This window comes from Homalodisca vitripennis, chromosome 1, assembly GCF_021130785.1.
Source record: "Homalodisca vitripennis isolate AUS2020 chromosome 1, UT_GWSS_2.1, whole genome shotgun sequence".
Taxonomy (NCBI): domain Eukaryota; kingdom Metazoa; phylum Arthropoda; class Insecta; order Hemiptera; family Cicadellidae; genus Homalodisca; species Homalodisca vitripennis.
In genome coordinates this window covers 165,242,136-165,265,567 of record NC_060207.1, presented here as the reverse complement: position 1 = coordinate 165,265,567, position 23,432 = coordinate 165,242,136, and the positions used below count along the sequence as shown (strand labels likewise).

Here is a 23,432-nt window from a genome sequence, read left to right as displayed (position 1 = left end):
TCTTAGCTGCCAAAATTGCTCGCTCACTCAGCCATTCGTAATTTTTGTGGTAGGCAATTGTATTTAGGAATACGTTATTAATGAGTTCGTCTTTCGATGAGACAAATTACAGAACTTTTGGAGGAAATTATACGACTTGACTCTTCAACAGGAGCTTGACCATTACCGATCGTCAGTAATTGCTCAGAGAAGTCTTCAGCACATGTATCATTTAGCAATGCACCTCTCATATTTGTTGTAAGTTTAAGAAACTTCACATAGCGCCATAGATTCGACGATTTGAAGCAAGTGTTTATTCCAATATTAAACAATTCACTGTAGTGCGAAAATCCAAATTGTATGACGTAGATGCATTCAAATTCCAAAGCCTAAGAAATACAAAACATTCTTCAATCACACATAAGCACTTAGCGACAGTGTTGCCAATCATGGAGTAATTATCCATTTTGGGGTCATTTTGTTTAAAACATTTGGAGTTGTTTGGGGTAATACGATAATATAAGTCGGAAACTGTAATTATCTGCTTTTTCTGGACTGCCAATTATTAAAGGGGAAACGTAACTAAACATTCACTGGCTTCTTCTCGTGAACATAACTACTGCATTCCTCTTTGTAGTAGGCACAGAACAAAAAAACGGCATTATGTTTGCCTTTTAAACTGGACCTCTACCATTGTGAAGAACTATGGAAATCACTGAAATCCAAGTACTTTTCCCACATCCGTTGTAAAAGGTGTGCCGAGCAATATCTTTTTAATAACTACTACCTCATTCCATAATCACAACAGGGTGATTTGATCGTTTATATAGAGTGCGCTGTAGTTCCACTGTAGTATTATTTGAGAATATCTCATTTAAAATATTTTTTGTTGTGCCTACATAATTGAAAACCCTTTTATCTACATAAGGATAAGACAATGGTGGTGTACGTAAATGCATTTGATCCTTCAAAAGCTATGTTGAAGTGCAATATCTGGAATTAGAGAAAACACAATTTGTAAATATGTAAATAGAAGTAAACAAATTTACATCAAAGATGTCATATTCATGTTAATGACTCTTGATGTCGAACCCAAGTCAGATGTAGAATATTTGGTGAGTTAAAAATGTTTTTATTTTTGGCTTTGTTGACAATTTGTATTTAATAAGTTTTATTTGATCTGGGCTTTATCAAAGTAACTATATTTATTTCTTTTTTTGTAAACAAGTATTAAAAACCTACATTTTTACTTTTATATAGTTAAATAATTATTGAAAACACGTATGGTAAAATTAAGGGACTTCAGAAAAACGTTTGGTTTGTATCTCTCAGCTTGGTACAATTTTGGGGTAGACTTTAATAAGCGGCCTACTCTCGTTTTTCGATTGCTTTAATCGAATGGTTTGATTGTTTTTATCCGAAGGATAATTTGGTATTACAATTTATTTCACTTATCAGATGATTTTAACTAACTAGTTATAGTAATTTTAATGTAAACAATAAACAACAAGAAGTAACTAATATTTTTAGACTGAAAATGGCGATGAATATGAAGAAAATATGTAAGACATTTCTCACAAATGACGAATTTGTTTAAGTAGCTTCAATATGTTGGTTTGGCTCGGTAACACATGGGGAGAACTCTTACCTCCGTTTCACAAAAGCGGTTACTTATTGATTCAAGCTGGGCAAGTTATAACTATTGTAAGGTTTGTTTGATGTCTAAGTACAGGCCATAGTTGGTTTTGTTGTTTTGTAATGTTATTTTAAAATTTGTGTATTCAAAATTGTAATGTACGAGATTCTTTTTGTTACGGTAATTTATTATAACTCTTATTGTGTACGAATTTTATATACATCGAAGTTGGATATTATACCGAAATGTTCGATAATAACAACCGAATAACGAGTGTAGGCTTCTTCTTAGTCTCCCCCAATTGTTTGGGATAATATAAGGACTTCCTGTTGGCAACACTGCATAGCTTAGCCATTTTGTTTCGGATAGGTTTAGTTTAGTTTGCTAATTCCATCTAGACGTAACTCACTCTCTTGTGTTAGGGCTGCTTTGTTGATTGTTGCTGACGAAATAGTGTGAATTGATTTGACTTGAAAACTAGAATTATTTCACTGATAGTTGTTTGGAGGACAGCAGAAAATAAGACTAGAACTAGATTTCTTAGTTGAAAAGAATCACAGTGTTGTGAAGATCCAAAATGTCTGAACCCCGCGTAAGACGTGTTGTAACAGAGGATCTCTCCAACGTAGAATTTGAAACTAGTGAAGATGTTGAAGTTATATCTACATTCAATACAATGGGTCTTCGAGAGGAACTTCTCAGAGGAATTTATGCATATGGTGAGTAATTGTGTTGGACTTTACTCTAGTAACGACACGAGTTCAAGGATAAACTTTAACCTTACTTTTAGTGAGTTAATATTATGGCATTTATTTCACTATAAATTAAAGTAGGCTAGCGTGGATGGATAGAATTTAATACTTTTAGAAAGAAATGTTTCTAAATTACAGAGCATAGCCAGAATGCACCAAAATTAATATTGTGTTTTGAGTTATTATTATAGGCTACCTAAGTTTAGTTTATCCTAGTCTACATCACAAATTAATATAGCCTAGTCCTTTTTTGAGGTTAACAACCACAGAGTAGTCAATCAAAGTTTCAACTTTATTATCGTATTCTGCTCATTCTCTTGTGCAAAAATATAGGCTAGGCTATATTGTTTTAGGGAGTTCAAGTCACAAATAGGCTAACTATATAAATAAACAATGAGTGGCCACCACAAATAAACTAGGCTACCAATTAGAATTATCTAAACTTTTGAATATAAAAACATTTGAAAGTATAGGCTACATATTTTATAATTAATAATAGTGAGCTTTGTTTATTTTACAGAATAACAATATTGTTTGGTACAATAGGCTATTAGAAGCCTATAGCTAGGCCTAATTGGGTTGGGCTTTATTGGAGTAGGGTACTATAAGTGGACCCGGTTTTTTATATAGAAATTGGCAAATGATTACTTAATCATAACCATCGATATAATCAATCAATACTGATTATTTTTAACAATTGACTTAAATATAATCTATATCAACAGTTGTAAACACTTTCAAATAATACTCGTAATGTAATATTTCAATTTTATATAAGTAACATTTGATTATTAACCTTTGGTGAGCCACTAACGTCTATGGACGTCATGGCTGAATATGTTATAACAGCCACAGACGTCAATGGACGCGAATGTACATTAATTGTTTAATTTTATTTAAATGGAGTCAAAATTTGTAAACGCGAATTTGACAATACAAGTTGATGTCAAAATAAGGCTTGCTGGGATACTGGTGCCGTATCGAGGTCAAAGGAACTAAAGCATAGAGAAAATGGCGCGCGGTCTATTGTTTGTGTGTCACTGTCAGACGTCCCCTCACGCACACTCACTGCTTAGTCTCGGTCGGCCGGTTGGCACCGCGCCATCCCTTGTGCTGCCTGCTGTGCTACTATGTAGTCGTCTCGTTTATATTGTAGTGTAATTTATTTTGTGGAAACTTATGATACGACATCAATCTGTAAATATATCGGAGCCTTGTAAATATAACTGCAGAACTTGTGCGGGAAATCCCTCTCTACACCCGGACACGTGCTTCGAAGAGTACCATACTAAAGTTGTTTATGGTTAAAGACAAAACTTGTAATTTAATTTATATATAAACTGTGAGGGAAAAAACTGCAGTTTATACAAACTTCATAAAAAAACAAAAAGTTTCATTTTAGGCAAATTTGTTTCAATTTTTAAATTTTGTAAATTTGAGTTAAATAAGTAATTAATAATTAGGGTACGGTCCAATAAGCGGACCCGGTTTTTTATATCGAAATTGGCAAACGATATTACTTAATCATAAACCATCGATATAATCAATCGATACTGATGAATTATTTTTAACAACTTAAATAATCTATATGAACAGCTGTAAACACTTTCAAATAATACAATTAAGGTAATATTTTAAATTTCACGTAACATTGTGTATTAAAATGGCCGTCAATCTTAGGAAGCTTCACGAAATTGCTTTAAAAGACGATAAAATATGTTTTTTATGGCTTCAGGATGTTGGGTTAGTACCTAAGAATCCATTATGTGATATTTGTGGAAAGGTAACAAATGTAACTGTCAGAGGAGCTAACATGGTCGTCTTCAGATGCAAAAAAAGAAGGTAATGGTGGACACAACTTTAGTAAAAACGTTTTCGTTCTGTTTCATTTAGTTAAAGTTATGAGTTTCCCTGATTTTGGTTATGTTCATTTATTATTTGTTATCATTAAATTCACATTTTAATTTAAACATATGATTGTTATTACTTTTATATCGATTGATAGTCTATGATTCGATATGCGAATATTAGGTATCGATGATTATATTCTTCGATATAAAAAACCGGGTCCGCTTATTGGACCGTACCCAATAATTATATAAATATTTTGTTTTTTGTCTTTTTTTAATCCTTATTCAATGACAAACTTAAAATACATATTAGCTTTAGAGATATCAATACTTTTATTTTTAAACTTGGTGTGGCTTTTTAGGAAAATTGGGCAAATAATTTTTGGCCTGCAAAGGGTTAAAAATGGCAGTCAATTTTAGAAAACTACACGACATTGCTTTGAAAGATGATAAGACATGTTTTTCGTGAGTAGCAAATATGGTCGTCTTTAGTTTTCCTAATTTTGGTTATGATAATTTGTTTGATTACTGTAAATATTAAATTCATATTTTAATTTAAAACGTCATATGATTGTTATTGAGGACTATAGATACTTTTTTATCGATTGATGGTCTAGGATTTGAAATGTGAATATTAGGTATCGATGATTAGGCCTACATTCTTTGATATAAAAAAACCGGGTCCGCTTATCGTACCCTACCCCTTTATTGTTCCAAATTAGGCCTAATTCGAACAAAGTTGAATCATGTGTAGCTCATGGTTTTCAAGTGCTGCAGAAAAATAAAGCACAACATTCAAATAGCCAATTCATGAGTAACGAACCCTCAATATAATTACTTAAACCAAATTACGTTATAGGTATTTGAAATTACAGTATAGTTTGACTTGTTTTTATATTTTATAAGTTAACAATTTAATAAGGAATAAAAACTTATCCAGGCTAGGCCTATGTATATTTATAAAATGTAACATTCAAAACAGCGAGTAATTGTGAACTTAATGACCAAAGTGCCAAAATACGATTTTCACGAACCTATTGCTATCATTCTCCTGAACAAAACAATATAATGTATCAATGGGTGGAAATGACGAAGTTATAGGTAGAACATTAAAGTGGAACAACTTATCTGGCGCAGTGTAATATTTAATTGTTCTATGGACATCATGTAATCTTTTTATGATCGTCAATCAACCTCCCATTGGTTGCTGCTGACGTCAGCTGTTACACTATCTTTGGATATGTAAAATAACAATAATTCTGGAATCAGGGGAATTGACCTAAATAAAAGACTTTTGTAAATTAGACATTATCCCTGAAATTAGGGGTTTTTATATTCTAAGACTAAATGGCCTTAGTATATTTTTAGACAATGGACTTTACCTTCATGCCATCATTAGATACACTAAGTTACATTTTGCCATTTCTAGAACGTACTTTTTAAAATATGCTCATTTTATATGCAATTGTTGTTTCCAACCAATTTTAATAGTAGGTATGGGGGGAAGGGATGTTTCAATCAGCTAGGCTACGTTAAGTGTAGAAAACTCATTTGCTACGCCATGTTTTGAGATCATCTCTAAAGAATTGTAGTTTGCTAGTCTAATATAGAATTAAAATTGTTTTTTGTCTGTGTACACATAAATACACATTATGTATTGAAATAAAATCTATATTAGGACGATTTCATGTTCCATTATAGTTTATAGTTTTAATGGTGCAGGCTGTAACAATAATTTTATTTCCATTTTATATTAAATCATATTTATGGCCTGAAACATATATATACAGCAGTGGTATTTGGGATGAAAGAAAAAACCCATTTAATTTTAAATTAAAATAAATTAGTTTGGATTATTTTCAAATTTACGTTTATCCACAGTGGTAGCCAAATATCTACATGATGGAAGGTTGTTATTTGGCAGCAAGTTTGTTTGCAGCATTTATAACCATGTATGTAATTTTACTAATGGCTGTATTTGAGTTTTGGCCTTTTAAATTACTTGGATTTAAATGTGATCTTTAAGATGCTTAAGTTACTTAAGGTTTATTAGCTTTAAGGTGAAAACCTTTGTTGATTGGTTATTTATTATTTTGTCACAAATCTACCAAGCTCATAATAGCCTATGTAAGTAAAGTTTTTACTTAATCTATAAGTATTTTTGTTTGCAAAATTATTTTGAAAGTTAGTTTCACAAGTACCCTAGTATGTTAATAAATTGATAGGATAGACACTAAATACAGTTGTTAATCTTTAATTTTCTTATATATATTAACTTTAATTTATTTATATGATGAATACTTAAATAGTTCAGGCTCAACTGGTGGTTTTGTAGAAGTCAGTGTTTCATAGTATATATAAAATGCTGATAATGTAACTTAACAATTTTAGGTTTTGAAAAACCATCTGCCATCCAACAAAGGTCCATAAAACCCATTGTGAAGGGACGTGATGTGATCGCCCAAGCGCAGTCTGGTACCGGCAAAACAGCAACATTTTCAATAGCAATTCTACAGTCTCTGGATACAACTCTGCGTGACACTCAGGTGCTTTGTCTGTCACCAACAAGAGAACTTGCTGTTCAAATTCAGAAGGTTAGTTTAGTTTAATCATGTTGTTTAATTTTAATTCCTGTACTCTTATATTTATAGTCTACAAATTTAATACATCATTACACACCCATCTGTATGTGCACGAGTACATGCTCTGTGGCAATTTGCTCATATTTAGTTTAAACGGAAGAATTAACAATAAAATCTTGGTAAAGTTTTAAAAACCTAAGTAAGTTTCTCTATAAGTTTATTGTCCTTCTCACAAGGAATTTTAAATTGAAATAACTTAACTAAAAAAAAAAATCAAATCTTCAACATTACAAATGTACACGTTTTGTACTGTATCACGACTACATGCAACGTTAGCAATTTGCTGCTGATTCATTCTTCTTCCTCTGTACGAGTACACGTCCGTTGCAGCGTAATGTTTTACATGGAGTTTTCAATTAAAAATCTCAGCATTTATTCAAGGAATGATGTACTATTTATTAAACGTAAAGACAAATGTACTACATTACTACAAAAGTAATGTATTGATATGTTCATAAATATAAAAAAAACAGTAGCCTACAATGAAATAAAAATTTAAAGGTTTCATTAGGTTAGTTTCAATCTGTTCATAACAGATGAATTGAAAATCTGGACCATAAGTGTGTATGTTGTATCTTACATATGCCAACTGTGAATTTTTGATGGAATTTTCTGTGGACCAGGAACAACTCTATAAGATGTTTTAATTAATTATTAGTATGTTATATTAAATTTAAACAAAAGAATATAATAATATTGAATTATTATTGTTTTTTTGAGTTACTGTTATTGCTACATTAAAATCCTTAAAAGTTTTGAATTTTACAGTAAGTACTGATGGGTATGACATATTTCAGGTGATTCTTGCCTTGGGAGATTTCATGAATGTACAGTGCCACGCGTGTATCGGTGGAACAAACCTAGGTGAGGACCTGCGCAAACTGGACTATGGGCAGCATGTTGTCTCAGGCACACCAGGTCGTGTGTTTGACATGATCCGTCGCCGTGTGCTTCGAACTCGCTCTATCAAGATGTTGGTGTTGGATGAGGCAGATGAAATGTTGAATAAGGGCTTCAAGGAACAAATCTATGATGTCTACAGATACTTGCCCCCAGCAACCCAGGTAGGTCTGATTTTATAAAATATGAATAATGGAGTAATAGTTATGATTAGAAGATTTAGCTTATTAATTTATGTTGCTGCTCGTAAGATTGCTGCCTGTGAATATTTTCTAATATTTTATGAAGTCTGAGGCCATAAAATTTATTTATAATATATCCATGTAATATAAAATTGTGCTCAAGAATATCGTCACATATAACATTGCATTTTGTAAGTAAATCCAATTTACTAATATGAAACTTTATAAGCCGTGTGTGCCAAGCACTTATCAGGAGGGTAGTGCTGTCAGTGCCAAACATTTATGAAAAGTCACTCTTCTCAGTGCCAACCACTCTTTTGGTATTAGTGTTGTGTTCCACCAAATAATTCAATAATTCATAACTTAAAAAAAGTGATTATTTTTGTTTTATTATGTAGGGGGAAAGGTAGCCTATAACTTATATTATTTATTTGAATGATAAAACATCTTAACATTTTCAAATACAAGAAGAATGTAACAAAAATATAATTTTTACATTATTTTAAGTTTTGAAATACAAAAATGTAATTTTATGAACTTAATTTATTTGTTATTTGTGTGCATAATTTTTATTGTTTTTTATGTATATACAAACATACCAAGTTTCAAAAAATTAAGTATCTATATAACTGAGTTTTTATTTTTCTAAACTTCTTATTTTTGTATTGCTTGCTCCAGGAACCAATTGTCATAAAAAAAAGAAAAAAAAGCTGATTTTGTTTTTTTCGTTGGGGGAAAAGTTGACTATAATTTTTTATATTTATGTGAGTGATAAAATCTATTAAAATAAAAAAAAGATATAACAACTTTTGTAATTCATTTACATTTTGTTATAGAAAAATATTGTAATTTTTTAAAATCTTAATACATGTGTACGTCACTTTTATATTGTTTCCTATATAAGTAGGAACAAGTGTAACAACAAAGTTTCAAAAAAGTAAGTATCCGTAATACTGTGTTTGGACTTTTATTATATATCAGTGCAAAATGTTTAAAAATTAACACTCGCATAAAAGTTGTCTCTCATATCTGCCAACTAGTTTTTACCAGCTGTAACAAATGAAATCAAAATAGATAATTAATATATTTTTATTTGATTATAAATAAAATGAGACTAAATACAATGCTATATGACAACAAAATGTAGTAACATAGTAATAAATATTCGAAAAGCCGATCTAGTCGGTCCTGGGCACTTTTTGTAAATACCCATGGGGCGATCTCATCGGCTCTTGGCACTCAAAGGGATGAACTATTGTTAGAAATATGTTGTTTTATGAGATGTTTAAATTATTCAAAATATTGCCTGAGTTGTAACTTGCGGAATATGTAGCTGTTCTCATGCATATTTTTCTTTTAGGTTGTGTTGGTATCTGCTACACTGCCACATGAGATTCTAGAAATGACCAGCAAATTCATGACAGATCCAATCCGTATTTTGGTAAAGCGGTAAGTTTATAGTTACGTTTGGACGTTATAATTAATTTATACACAATAAGTTCACAGAGTCATGGAATATTTACAGAACATTTTAAATGTGTATTTAAATCATTCAGCTTATATTATGTTTCATACTGGATTGGCATTTAATTGTCTTTTTAAAAATTGGTATTTTTATTAAGGTTAGTTACAATTAGGCAACTTTCAGTTCAGTCATTAAAAGTCATTTTGAGCATGCAAAAGTAAGGGCTCTGTGGTGTAGTGGTAGCACACTCACCCGGCAAGTGACAGATCCGGCAAGTTGGAGTCCCGGCGGAGCAAGTACCTTTTGTGGTTCAATGTTTACTGAAAAATTATATATATATATATATATATAAAACTTTCTATGATGTTGAAAATTTATGAGATTTCATTAGCAAATGTCCTCTACTATTCCTCCAGGACTGGAAGTTGTCACTAGCCAACCCATGCTGAACAAACTACTACAGGCAATGGTAGGTGTCGATAGAATTCCAGTACATCAGTACGTCAGACTTGCATTTATATTTTCTATATCCATTCCATCAATTCAACAAATTAACCCCTAAGTAAGAAGCATTATTAATGCCATTAAAATCTTTAGTTTTCAGATATGTTAGACTACCACTTGACTTTACATTCACATTGCACTTCCTACTATCTTTAATGAAGTATATCATCTTCATCCCCACCATGTAGTGTTTAATCTTTTAATTCTTCTGGAGACTCCAATTGCCAATCATTATTTGTACCAACTTAATGCTTCCATGTTTTCTTTCCAACCAGAATTGGTACTTGACAATGCCACTAAAAATCCAACTTCAGTAACAATATAATATGTACTATGTTACAATGTTTGGACATTTAAAAAGTATTGTTATACCTTAAAGTTGATAGCAACTTTTTAATTCGAATGAGTATGAAATTACAACACCTTATTAATTTTTAATTTAGCATATTAACTTAAACAAATTATAACACTAGTTTTATATAAAATACTATGTTGATTGCAGTGATGAGTTGACACTAGAGGGTATAAAACAGTTCTTTGTGGCTGTTGAGCGTGAAGAGTGGAAGTTTGATACTCTGTGTGACCTGTATGACACATTGACTATCACACAGGCTGTTATATTCTGCAACACCAAAAGGAAGGTGAGTTTTGTAGGTAGAAATATGTAAATAATTGATCTATAATTTTTCACTTGATGCAAAAGAAATGAATGAGCCCAAGTTACAACTAAACTCTTTGACTATTAATCCTGACAGTTACACGGAGGAGTGTGCATCAGTGGTAATCCAGATCACTATGGGATCTTCTAAGTTACTAAACTATATCTAATGTTTTGTTGAAATGAGCCCAAGTTACAACTTAACCTAAACACATATAGTGTAGAATTCTAGAAATGATGTGTCCTTTTATTTGTTGAAATATATTTTTTACTTGATGGAAGTTTTATTTGTTCCATTTCATTGTATGCAGACACCAGTATTGAATATTAAAAGTTATACAACAATGTATTCATGATAATAGCAATTAGTTTGGTGTAATACAAAGAGAAAGAAATTCTTTCTTTCTGTTCAATTCCTTGAACATTCTAGGTTAGTGCCTAAAGCAAAGTAAATAAGGTCAAAAGAGCTTGTACATGCTTTTATTTGTTTTAATGTTTACATATTTATATATAAATTCTATTTCACACATATTAGTAATACAATCACCAAAACTGCATGGATACAGTTAAAAAACACTACGCTACCATTATGTATGCATATTTTTACTCACTTAACATCTTATCTGAAGTTTTTAGGGTGTGACACTTTTCTAAGCAGTCATCTATGTGTATCATGGGCTCCTTTTGGCATGTCTTGCATTAAGTTAAGGACTTTCTTCTCTAACAACGTGTCTTTCTGTTACTGAAAGCTGTGCAGTCTTGTTTTTTTATGCTGGCAGTATGTATAGAGTGTGAAACTTGTTCAGTCTAAACCCCCCATTAATAGAGGCATGGCTGGATTCACTGCATATGGGAGACTAAGTATCATTATAATTCTTCACCTTAAAGAAGGCATAATTATTCCAGTTAAATGCACTTCCATTTTAAATAATTCTAAAACTAACAAAAATAGTATAAAATTTATCAGAAACACATGTAATCCTGATATATAATTTTCTTTAAATATTTTTCTTACTAAGTGTGTGACTGTCCTAAATTATAACTGGTTGTTTTGGGTGAATCAAACTGTTATTTGTAACTGAACCATAGTAAAGGTTGAAGTACATACTGTCCGCATCTGACTTGTTTGCGTGCGCGGGGTGAGGGGGGCGAGGGTGAGGGAATCCCTCCACAGACAATACGTCACCGTTGTCCCGGCAACGGCGCTACTAGTCACCTCCGCACATTCGCCCGCGAATACCTTGTAGTAGAGAGTTGTGATTTCACCAGTGCACCTCAAATTTGTATTATTACGTTTTAATGTATAACATAGTGTAAATTCATTAGATGAAAGGAAGTTTAAATTTAATATAGTATATATTTGTGAGTTTTTAGCTTTTTAAAATGGCTTCAGTTCGCAAGAAGGGACAGACAATTCACAGTGAGGCAAGGGATGTTATAAGGCGAGTAATTCAAAAGTGTGATGAAGAATCGAATACGGGTACTCTCCAACATAGACTGAAGCAGAGTAATATCCGGGTAGCTAATTACACGGGTATATCAGTGCGAAGTGTAACATCTATAAGGAAAGAAGGTGTCGAAGCCGGTAATGAAGCCTTAAGTACTCCTGGGAAAAAAAGACCATATTCAGAGGAAAAAAAATTTCACATCGATGAATTTGACCAGAGAGTGATTCGTGATACCATTAATGATTTTTTACATTGTACAAAAGAAAGTACCAACGGTACATAAATTATTAACGGCAATTAAAGAAAAGATTAACTTTCCTTGGGGAGTACACACTTTACGACGCTTACTTCATACCATGGGGTTTTAAGTGGAAGAGATGTGGAAAAATCAGGAACGTTTTAATAGAACGGCCTGATATAGTAAACTGGCGTGCTCGTTACTTGCGAGAGATACAAAAGTGTAGACACGAGGGTAAAGTTATTGTGTACCTAGACGAGACGTGGGTGGACAACAATTTAACTTTTGGAAAATGTTGGAGTGGTCCTGGTGTTCCTGGCGTCTTGACAAACACGAGTTCATCTAATAGACTAATAGTGGTTAGTGCCGGCACGAAAAAATGGATTTCTTCATGACTGCAATTTAATTTTCAAAGCTGGCAGAGCTACCCGGTGATTACCATGGTCAAATGAATGGCGTTAATTTTTGAACGATGGGTTCACGAAAAACTATTGCCACATCTTCCAAAAAACAGCGTAGTTGTCCTTGATAATGCACCATATCACTGCCTCAGGACAATAAACCTCCTTCTAAATATGCAGTTAAAAATGACATGGTTGAATGGTTAAATTAAAAATAATATAGCTTGTTCCACGACTATGAAAAAATTTGAACTGTACGATTTAATAGTGCAACACAAACCTCCACAAAAGATTTTCCGTGTAGATTCTTTACTAAAGACACATGGACATTTAGTAATCCGTTTACCACCTTATATGTGCGAGCTAAATCCTATAGAGTTAGCCTGGGCTACCATGAAACGGGAAATTAAAAATCACAATATCAAAGGTGATTTATGTTTAACAAAACTTGAGGAAGTGACAACACATGCTATGAACTCTGTTACCAAAATAGACTGGGAAGGTTTTACAAATCACACCCTAAAACTAGAGCAGGACTACTGGATAAAGGATGGATTAATAGAAGATGTCATTGACCACTTCGTTATTGAACTTGGTGGCGTGGACTCCAGTGAAAGTGACAACCCCGATGACGACGACCAGAGTTCTTCTGAATCAGATCTCGCATGTCCCACTCGACTAAGGTTAGAAAACAAAACGTATTTTGTGTCATATTTTGAAAAATATACGGACTTTTTATTATAATAAGTATGGTTTCAAGTCCCAACATTTTTCAAGATAATAAGTAAAACAACTTCATGTTGCTATTGTTTGAAATAATAATTTATAATTTAATTAACTTTACAGTTTTAGGATCAGAGTAAACAATGTTATAGCTCATGTAAAAAATGTCATTATACCCTAAATATAGAATTACTTAAATACACCAATTTCCTGGCGGTATAATGTGACAAGGCAAAATAACTAATAGTTTTAGGCCGGGTAGTAGTGCGGGAGGTGACACCTGGTCGACAGCCTCAGCCAATGGCAGGTGCATTCCTTGAGCTCGCAAACAAGTCAGATGCGGACAGTAGGTGTAACCATTGTAGGAAATCAGAAAGAACATAAAATTTATGTTCTTTTCATATTCTAAATCCGTATTTGATTTGTTTTAGTTTGTGAATGTTGAGTTTAGCTCTAGTATCATCGTCCAGCTGTTTGTACAATTAGAGAAAGTACAGATTTCTTTGTAACCAGTATTTTTTAATGCTAGCGATGAAGGAAAAAAAAGATGCATAATAACAATTTCCTAACGTTGTTATGAACTCTTGAAACAGATAGGCTGTCAATACTTACTAGCACAACATTTCATAATACTAGCAAATTGCTTAACACATCACGTGCAGTGCGGTAGTAGTGTGTGGTAGTCTCCGATGAGCACGCCATATGCGATGTGTTAAATCTTGATTTTCTCAATCAAAACTCATTGATAACAGTAAATGTACTAACAAAAAAATGTTATCCTACCTCCATCTATCCTAAAAATATGTCCACATTATCAGAATCACCCTGTTTTTATGGTTGTAAAATCGAAGCAATGAATAAAAACGTCATTACTCATTATTAAGTATTCCTTTCAATATTCATTAACTCAAATCACTGTTTTGAGGAGTTAGAAGAGACTGTTTTTCAAATAGTTAAATGCTGATTGTTAATTTTTTAAGGGTTAATAGTATTGTATGTATCACATGTTAGTTAATCTTTCATATCTTTGTTATAAAACATATATTTGTGAATTTCAGGTTGATTGGCTGACAGAAAAAATGCGGGAAGCCAACTTCACTGTGAGTTCTATGCATGGAGATATGCCCCAAAAGGAACGAGATGCGATCATGAAAGAGTTCCGCTCAGGACAGAGGTTTGTATGATTGCAAAGTAGTAAATGTAAAAAATTTGAAATAGTCATTATTATATGGTGAATAGGGTTGTAAGTGCCACGTTAACATATGCAATAACTTAGCTCATCATTAAACGACTTTTAATGTACCAAATTGTTTAATTTAAATATGTTTGTGTTATGGCTATCTTCATGGGGCAGCAGAACCCAATCATTATAAATCCTCATTTTATTTAGCTATGTCCACAACATAAGTTTAATACCAAGTACAATTAATTTGTGAATGGTGTTCATAAAATTTTGGATGTTGTAAGATTTTCTATACCCATGATTAATTCAGATGTAGAATTAACAAGTGAACTATCACAAATACAGTAATGACTACACCAGGTACTCCATCAACTGTGTGCATTTAATACATAATAGGTGATATAGTTTTAAATACATTTTAAAATTTAAAAATCCAATAATATGTATGAGGTATGTTAGGTAAGTATCTCACCTTATTTTTGTGTAATAAGAGTTAGAAATTAATAGCGGTTTTTTTTTTTTACAAAATAGATGACTAGTTAATATGTTACAATTTACAAATAAACAACATTACTAAATGGTTTAGTGAACTATATGTAGTTCACTGTACAAGTTGTGGGACACTGGAAGCTTCCCTAGGGATTGAAGCTGACAATCTCGCATTACTATATTTTAAAGCTAGAAATTTTTTCTTTTTGGATACCTTTCTGATTTTTGATAGATGAGCAAAAAGCTGAGTGTGTGAGAATCAATTAGAATACCCTCAAACTGCTTAATAATTGTGGTCATTGAATTATTTCCCAAATTGTCATAAGTTATGAGATGTACATGTCATTTTACGACGTTCAAACTCGAGGAGGGAGTTCCATATGGGTATTTAAAGATAAGCCATCTCCCACAATGGCCAAAAAACAAGTATCGGTGAAAAAATTAATGTACGCTGTTTTCTTCAGGAATACAAGACAAGTGAAGGCTGAGTTTGAGTTTTATATATATATCACCATATATATATATATATTATATGATATGATATGATATGATATGATATGATTTAAAGGGTGTTTGCTAATGGTCCTACTACTTTAATAATTTTTGTTCTTTATTGTTTGTGTGCAGCCGAGTCCTAATCTCTACAGATGTCTGGGCTCGAGGTATTGATGTCCAGACAGTTTCCTTGGTCATCAACTATGACTTGCCCAACAATCGAGAGCTGTACATTCACAGGTAAATACAGTATTACATTTTTTATCAGTTTTAAAGAAATAATAATGTCATTATCATATTGAACCTTTTTGGGACCAGGACCAAAACCATTATTATGTCCTGAAATTACATACCATCATTCCAGGTACACGCCCCAAAACTTCATAGGCCTATTAGCAAGTGTGTTTCTTAACAGTTGTAAAAAAAGGGTAAAAAGGGAGTTCTGATCCTATTTTCCTCAGTGAGAGTTTGGACTGACTCAATGTTGACATCGGTTACACCCCAACAACAATTATGGCTCCCCTTCTCAAAAATTACTTCAGAAAATTCTTTGTGTTGAGCAAATATAGGTTCTTGACAGGGTATTAGTACCCAAACTGTGCCCATAATTGCCATATAATTTTGTATTTCCAGTTTGTATTTGATACCACATATTCTGTGAAAACTTCCTCAGATGAATTAAAATGCAAGGTTGTAATAAAAAACTTTCCTCATCACCACAAAAAACTATAACGTTTAATTAAAACTATTTTTATTTATTATTATTTTTTTAATAAATGAATGGAAAATAATGAGTAGGCCTACTAGGCTAATAATTTTCAAAATAATACAATAAGAGTCTCAATTTAGAAAAATGATGATGTCAAATATATCAAATAAAGGCAAGAAAGTTAGGCCTGTAAAAACGGAAGTAATTACTAAATAATCTTTAATCTTACACTACATAACAATAAAGCCACTTATGAACTATAAAAACCCGCAGGTAAGGACCAAGACACTTAATGAAACCAATTATTATTAACTAAACATAATAAATCAAATGCATAAACGCTTAGCGAGACAGATGGCTAGAACACAGATTGAGTTTTAGCAATCATTTTGGGTGTGGCAGATGTGTTGCTTCACCAGTATTCCCCTAACAGAGAGAAAGTAGAAACATCTTTTTGACCACCCCATAGGAATTACAGGCAGTTAAAGTGGAAACTTTAGGCAGCTTTATAATCAAGCCCAAATAAAAACTGAAGATAAACATGTAAATTTTTACAGTGCGTATATGAGTTATAGCTGGAGGAAATAACATATTTTATTTATTTATGACTTAATAAAACTATTAAAAAAATCAAATGTAAAAAAATATAAACTTATTAAATTTTGTTCATAAATAACGTGTCACTCCCCCCACTCATTTTTATGAACCTAATAATATACTGTAAAAAATGTATATCCTTATTAGCTATAAAGCTATAAAGACCGTCTTAGTTTATGTTGGTCATATTTTATATATTTATTTTGGCCTACTAGTGCTATTCTGACTTTGTCAATACATTGTATGTGGGATGACAATAAAGATTCTTGATAATCTTGATAATCTACAGTTTTTTTTGCACCTGATTATAAGATGTTTCAAAATTCTACTTAAAATTCAAACCAGTCCTCGTGGAATAAAAAAAAGAATATTGTTATATTTTTCTTGTCTTAAGAAATGATACATTAAAGAGCAATTATTGTGATCAAACATTTCTTTTAAAATCAAAAAATATTGTAAACCAAAATGTATTACACCATTTTAACTCTAATTGCCACGCCCGAGATATGTCGTGCAACTGTAGTTCTGTGAAAATCACCACGCCCGAGTATACTCATTTTCATATTATAAGCCATTTAATTTTTGTTGTATCAGCTGTTCTATTGTGTTACTTGGTGTTTTATTATGTTAGAAATATCTAGAAGATTGTTGTCCAGTTGGGTCGTGCAATCTTGTGGACATTACTCAAACTGTTGTGAAGTTGCCTGACGATGGAATCCTCTATTCTGAAAGGCCTCGCAAAATTAAATTAATATTGGAAAATGTGTTGTAATTCACTAGTGGTATTAAATTACTCAAATTACTTGGACTCTATGTGCTTTGTATCGTGTACGGAATAGGAATATACAATTTATGTTGATCTTTTACAAGGTATTTTCCTTTCTTTATTCCTAGATAGTAGTGTGATAGTGATATTAATAATTATATATGTTACCTTACCAACTCTTGGTTGACATTATTTGAGAAATTTGTAAACATTGTTAATTGTTTATTAAACTTTATAATGTTATGTCCAAAATCCTAAAAATGGGAATAATACTTGGCGCTGAGGGATCTTAGTATGTAACTAAGCCAGGCACTCAGGTGTCACCATGTATCCAGGGGTTAAAGGGTTAATATTATGTTAAAAAAAGTTAATCAAGTGTAGCACTATGATTGTAGTTTGTAATATTGCACTTATTTAGAAATTCAATGATCATTCTTTTTACAGAATTGGCCGATCTGGACGATTTGGCAGGAAAGGTGTGGCCATCAACTTTGTGAAAAATGATGATATCAGGATTTTAAGAGACATTGAGCAGTACTACTCAACCCAGATTGATGAAATGCCCATGAATGGTAAGTTTTTAAGATTTCTCTATTACTTTATTCCCTTTTTCAGATGAGGGACTGTATATTATCCAAATAGACGATCTGAAATTTCAGTGTTTGTTCTAAGAAACAGAAGGAAGGGTCCTTATTTTGTTGGTATTTTGGACAATTTGTACTATCTTTTCATAAAACATTTTTTTCTCCAATTTTGGGAAATTGGCCCTTCCTATTATAAGCATTTACCTTCCTAATTTACATCAAATGAATGATAGAACTTAATAGGTTGAATTGTAATATGATTCAGAAAATTTAAATTATTCTTAATAAATAGTTGTTTTCTTAACTATTAACAACAAACAGCTTTGTCCTATACTGGTCGGTTAACCCTCTAAGTGGCAAGCGACGTCTGAGACGTTCTATTTACGCCGCCGTGACGTGGCAAGCGACGTCTTAGAAGTCGCTTCACATTGCCGCTTATTGCTAGGCAACCGATAATTATTTTTACACCTAGTTTGCACAGTTGCGTTCACCACTAAATTTCAAATACATTTCATATAGTATCATCAACATCACGATGAAATAATCAATGGTACTAACTGAAATAATCCTAAGTTTTCTCCCGCGGTCTGCGGCAAAACTAGCCGAGTAGGCCTACGTGACTGTTTCGTTTCTCTTGGCTTGTACATATAGCTATATATTTTCTGTATTATTATAACATTGTCTCTCTTTTTGGCTTGTGATAAATTTGGCATTGTTTTTACGATCTTGTGTTAGTTTTTTTATTCACTGTTTCCTGGTACCAAATTTCATTTTCAAGTTTGATCACAAACAAAAAACTAAAAAAAATAATAATTTACTGTAATAAACTGATCTGGTAGATCTGTAAAAAACTCTTTCTCTTCAAAGTAAAATATAGTATGCAAAGATTTTACAGCATTTAGGTTGTTTTTTTTACCAGTTTCAACAAAATAACTTTTTTTGCTATTTTGCAAAATTTTTAAATTTTTAAAATTATTTTTAAATTTATTTTTTTATAATTTTCAAACTTTTTCCTTTGTTATTTGTAGGTAATTATTGTGTCTACCTTTTGTATATAATGGATTTTCAGTAACTATGTGTTTTTTATTTTTTACAAAGTGTCAAAGTTACAATTTTAGTTTGGTCAATCAAAATTTTTTGGTTTTTCACATGATAAGTCCAATTCAGGTTTCAAGAAATCATTTTATTTTGTCATAATATGAAAATTTAACTCTTTCCGAAGATTTCAGTATGCAACATGACTAGGTTATAGTAAAAAATATATTTTTAGTGAATTTTTAAAAAGTACTCTGCAAAGTGGCCAAAAAGAGCTTGCCACTGTGGAAGTTTATTATCGCCACTTCTAGGGTTAAATAACATTGTTCTCAGTTAATACAGTGGTCCAGAAGTCAAGAATTAATTTTCACTTTATAAGTGCACATCATACTTTTTTCTGAAATGAAAAGACAAGTTCTCAGCTAGTTTTGGTATAGGTATTAATGAATACAGGGATGCTACAGGTCAGGGAAATCAGGGAAGTCAGGGAAAAGTCAGGGAAAAATAAACAGGACTGGAAATCAGGGAAAAGTCAGGGAATCCGGTCTCAAGTCAGGGAAAAGTCAAGGAATTTCGACGTTGGTCAGGGAAAAATATAAAATCCCTTTACACAAATAAACTTATTGCCGCCGTGCCGAGTCCAAGCCTGCAGACGACCGCTTTTTAGCCTCAACACCGCTTTTTTCCACCCATTAATTGCCAAAAACCCTGGGGATTGCGTCGAAAAAAAGTCAGGGAAAAATGAAAAACTTGGTCTGGAAATCAGGGAAAAGTCAGGGAATTTCATTATTGGACTCCTGTAGCAACCCTGGAATAATAAATGTTTTTGTTGGTCACTTTACTTCATTTTGCTGGTCTGCAATATTTCCGATTGGTGCTGCAATCACACAGCATTAAATCACAGCAATTTTCCTTAAACTTTGGAAGGAACATGTATTAAAAATAATTTTCAAAATGAGAAAAATCAGGTCTTATGTAAACAAACCAACTGTTGTCAAATTCATCATAATCGCCACCACCACTTTGCTGTTGGGTCTAGACATAAGCTCTCATCACTTCACTGTCTGTTATGTTTTCCAGTGTGAGGAATGTCATCACCTTCACTGTATATTTTCTCAAATAACAGCTAGGATCATCATCATTCTCTAACTCAGAAATGAGTTTGAAATCAGAAAGAAAAATAACTTACTCTGTGTTAAATATCAACTTTTTGAGTTATTGATAAAACGACAATAAAGTGACATAGAATGACGTTCTTGGTGATATTTATATATTTATTCAGATATCGTAGTGAATACAGCTTTTTAAAGGTTTTATTTTTTTGCCTCTTAATTGCTTTACTACTTGTAAAGAGACAATGTAAACTTCCACTTCGAACCCATAAATACAGTTTATTGACTACAGTTTTGTAATAGTTAGAGATTGAAAATAACTTTAAATGTGAAAGTTTTTCAATTTTGTACGGATTTTAATTTGATGTGACAGAAACCTCTCCTTACTCTTTAAAATTTGTGGATTACGAGTATTTAAACATTTTTGAAAGTACATTTTACAGTCGTATAAAAATTAGAAAAATACTGTCTTTCATGGTATCATTTAAAAACTTGTGTAATTGTTTTGAGATACGAACATGGAACCCTTTGTTTTTGGAACACACTGTATTTTTAGAGTTGAAATTGTTTTAAACCAATTTTGTAGGATTGATTTAGTGGGAAATGCGTATAAACTAAATCTCTGCAGTTAGCTGTTTGACCATTAGACATTTAAGATGATCAGAAACATCCTGTATATGAGAAGTACAGTTTACACACAAAGTAAATGCCAATTTTTTTATTACAATTAAACAAAGCTGCATGTAGGTCCGGATGTGTTTGACTTTAATGTTTCTATCAAAGTTCTTCTCTATAATTTGTATCTTATGTGTTTTATGTATTTTTGCAGTTGCGGATTTGATCTAAAGGGGTCTGAAAAAGTCTGGTGGTCTACCCATTCTCTTGTGTGTGTATATATTATTTTGTAAATAATAACAATCATTGTACATTTTTTAAATGTTTAAGTTGTGTTTAAATTTTTATGACACTTTCCTGCAGTGCAACTTATGTTTGTCATATTACCTACAATTTAATTTGAATTTTTATTGCTTTTAGTTACTTATGAAATAGACATTACAAGATTATATAATTGTAAGGTTGGAATTTCATATTTATTTAATATATAAAACTGTTATTAGATACTAATAATAGAAAATAAGTATTGAATGATTTACGTTCCATACAAAAAAATATTTTGTATAAACTTGCGACAAAATAAATATTACTTTACAATTTGGCTGTTTCATTTATGAAAGACCTTCTCATTGTTAATTAGTTTTAATTAAAAAAGTATTGTAGATATTTTTGAGATAACCCCAAATAGTGTTTATAAAAGTAAGGATTGAATGGTGTATATTTAGAAGTTTAAAAGTAAGAAGGGATTCGATTAATAGAAATATTTTAAATGATTTTGATGTTATTTATATAAACAAATTTTAATGTAAATTTGTATTCTCCCTTTATTGTATACTGGATGATGCCCATGGTTTCTCATGCAGTTGACTTGCGTCATAGGCATATCCTTTTAAAAGAGTCTACCAATACCATATTTAATAGATAAGTGATAGCGTTTTGAAGATATTCCTATCACTAGGTTCACATTCAAAAATTGTTTATTTAAAATAAAAACGCAGTGTGTAAAAACTCTAGTCGGAGAGCAAATAGTTTCTATTAGCATCAATGTGATGATCGAGTATCTTTCAGTTCAGTTTAAACTTAATTTTTATACAAGGAACATCGAGTTCAATGGTGGTGCATATCCAATCATGGAATTTGACTTAGCGTCATTGAAGCCTACCATTGACACATTTTTTTTGTTTACCGAGGGGATGAAAGCTTGTATTTACTGTACTACTGTCTGCCTGTCCACAAGGCATATCAAGAATGAAATGAGGTGTTAACTTGACATTTTGACTGCAACTTCGGCGAAGCGTATTTATTATGCGATAACTGGTGTGGCATACTCTTACCTTGTTTGTATAAAAGTCGATGATGGTATGTGATTCTCAAAATCAAAATGACTGAAGGTTATGCTAACATGGCCATAGGTGTATCCAGAGGAGGATTGGGGGTTTTAATCCCTCCCATTGATAAAAAAATTCAAGGTGTTTTAAACTTGTGTGAAACTGAAATTATACTTGTAGTCGAACCATGTTCCTTTGTTGTTATAATTTATTTATATTTTTCATCAATAACAGCCGACTAACAGTAAAACTGTATTTGTTTAGGAATGAAGAGTCTTATGTCCAACCCGTAATGTTTGAGTCATGCCAGCCCCTTTCGTACTTTTTCTGCCCTGCAAGCGAGTATTCAATGGCAAAAACGCCTACCGATCATCACTTTGAACGCCTAATTTGTAATAGGTGTAATGTAATTCTTATCTCTATTGCTGTGAGAATTGAATTTGTATAAACCTTTATATTTTACTTACTATTGTTCTATTACCTGGACTTTTAAACAAATTGGCATTATTATAAACAAAACTAATACAATGGTAAATTAATAAAGAGGGGAGTCTTAAGACATTATCTGGCAGAAAACTATCCTCTACAACTCTCTCATGGTCCGAGACCCCAGGCTATCCAAAAAACCAAAAGCAATAGAAATTCTAAATTCTATTGAATTTCCAAAGAAAAAAACCCCAAAGTTACCTTATGTCATCTTTAGAATAAATTTTCAGCCACAGTTCGTGGTCAACAAGGTCAAGAGCCTTATTTACCTGAAAAAGGGAGTCAAATTATGCTCATTTTGACTTAACAGAAGTCATAGCTTTTTGAAGAAATAAAGATAAAATGGTGATCGTGGAAGGATTGTGATGAAACCCAAATTGAGATGAGCATATTATATGATTGGTATCAAGAAAGAATTACAGTGCTGCAATGAACTAAATTGGTGTACTGTAATATAATAATGCACATTAGATTGTACATTATGCTGGCATGTACAATTTTCTAAAAAAAAAAATTAAAAAAACAAATAACAACATAGTAATCGATATTAGTCTTAAGCTATCAAGATTAAAATTTATATATTTTTAGAACTGGAGTAGTTTTAATAATCTTGAAATCTGTTGTGCCAACAACCTGAGTTATTGAGAAGTTGAAC

General features: G+C 31.9%; 1 protein-coding gene across 1 annotated transcript; it reads left to right on the top strand.

The window, feature by feature from the left end:
• The first annotated feature begins 1,961 nt into the window (after positions 1-1,961).
• Positions 1,962-21,560, top strand: LOC124352659 (eukaryotic initiation factor 4A-III). The gene is made up of 9 exons (XM_046802227.1): positions 1,962-2,334; positions 6,609-6,811; positions 7,657-7,923; positions 9,302-9,390; positions 10,413-10,551; positions 14,437-14,552; positions 15,678-15,785; positions 18,062-18,189; positions 21,178-21,560. The coding sequence occupies exons 1-9, from the start codon at positions 2,193-2,195 to the stop codon at positions 21,192-21,194; spliced, it is 1,209 nt and encodes a 402-aa protein (XP_046658183.1). The 5' UTR covers positions 1,962-2,192; the 3' UTR covers positions 21,195-21,560.
• Positions 21,561-23,432: the final 1,872 nt, after the last annotated feature.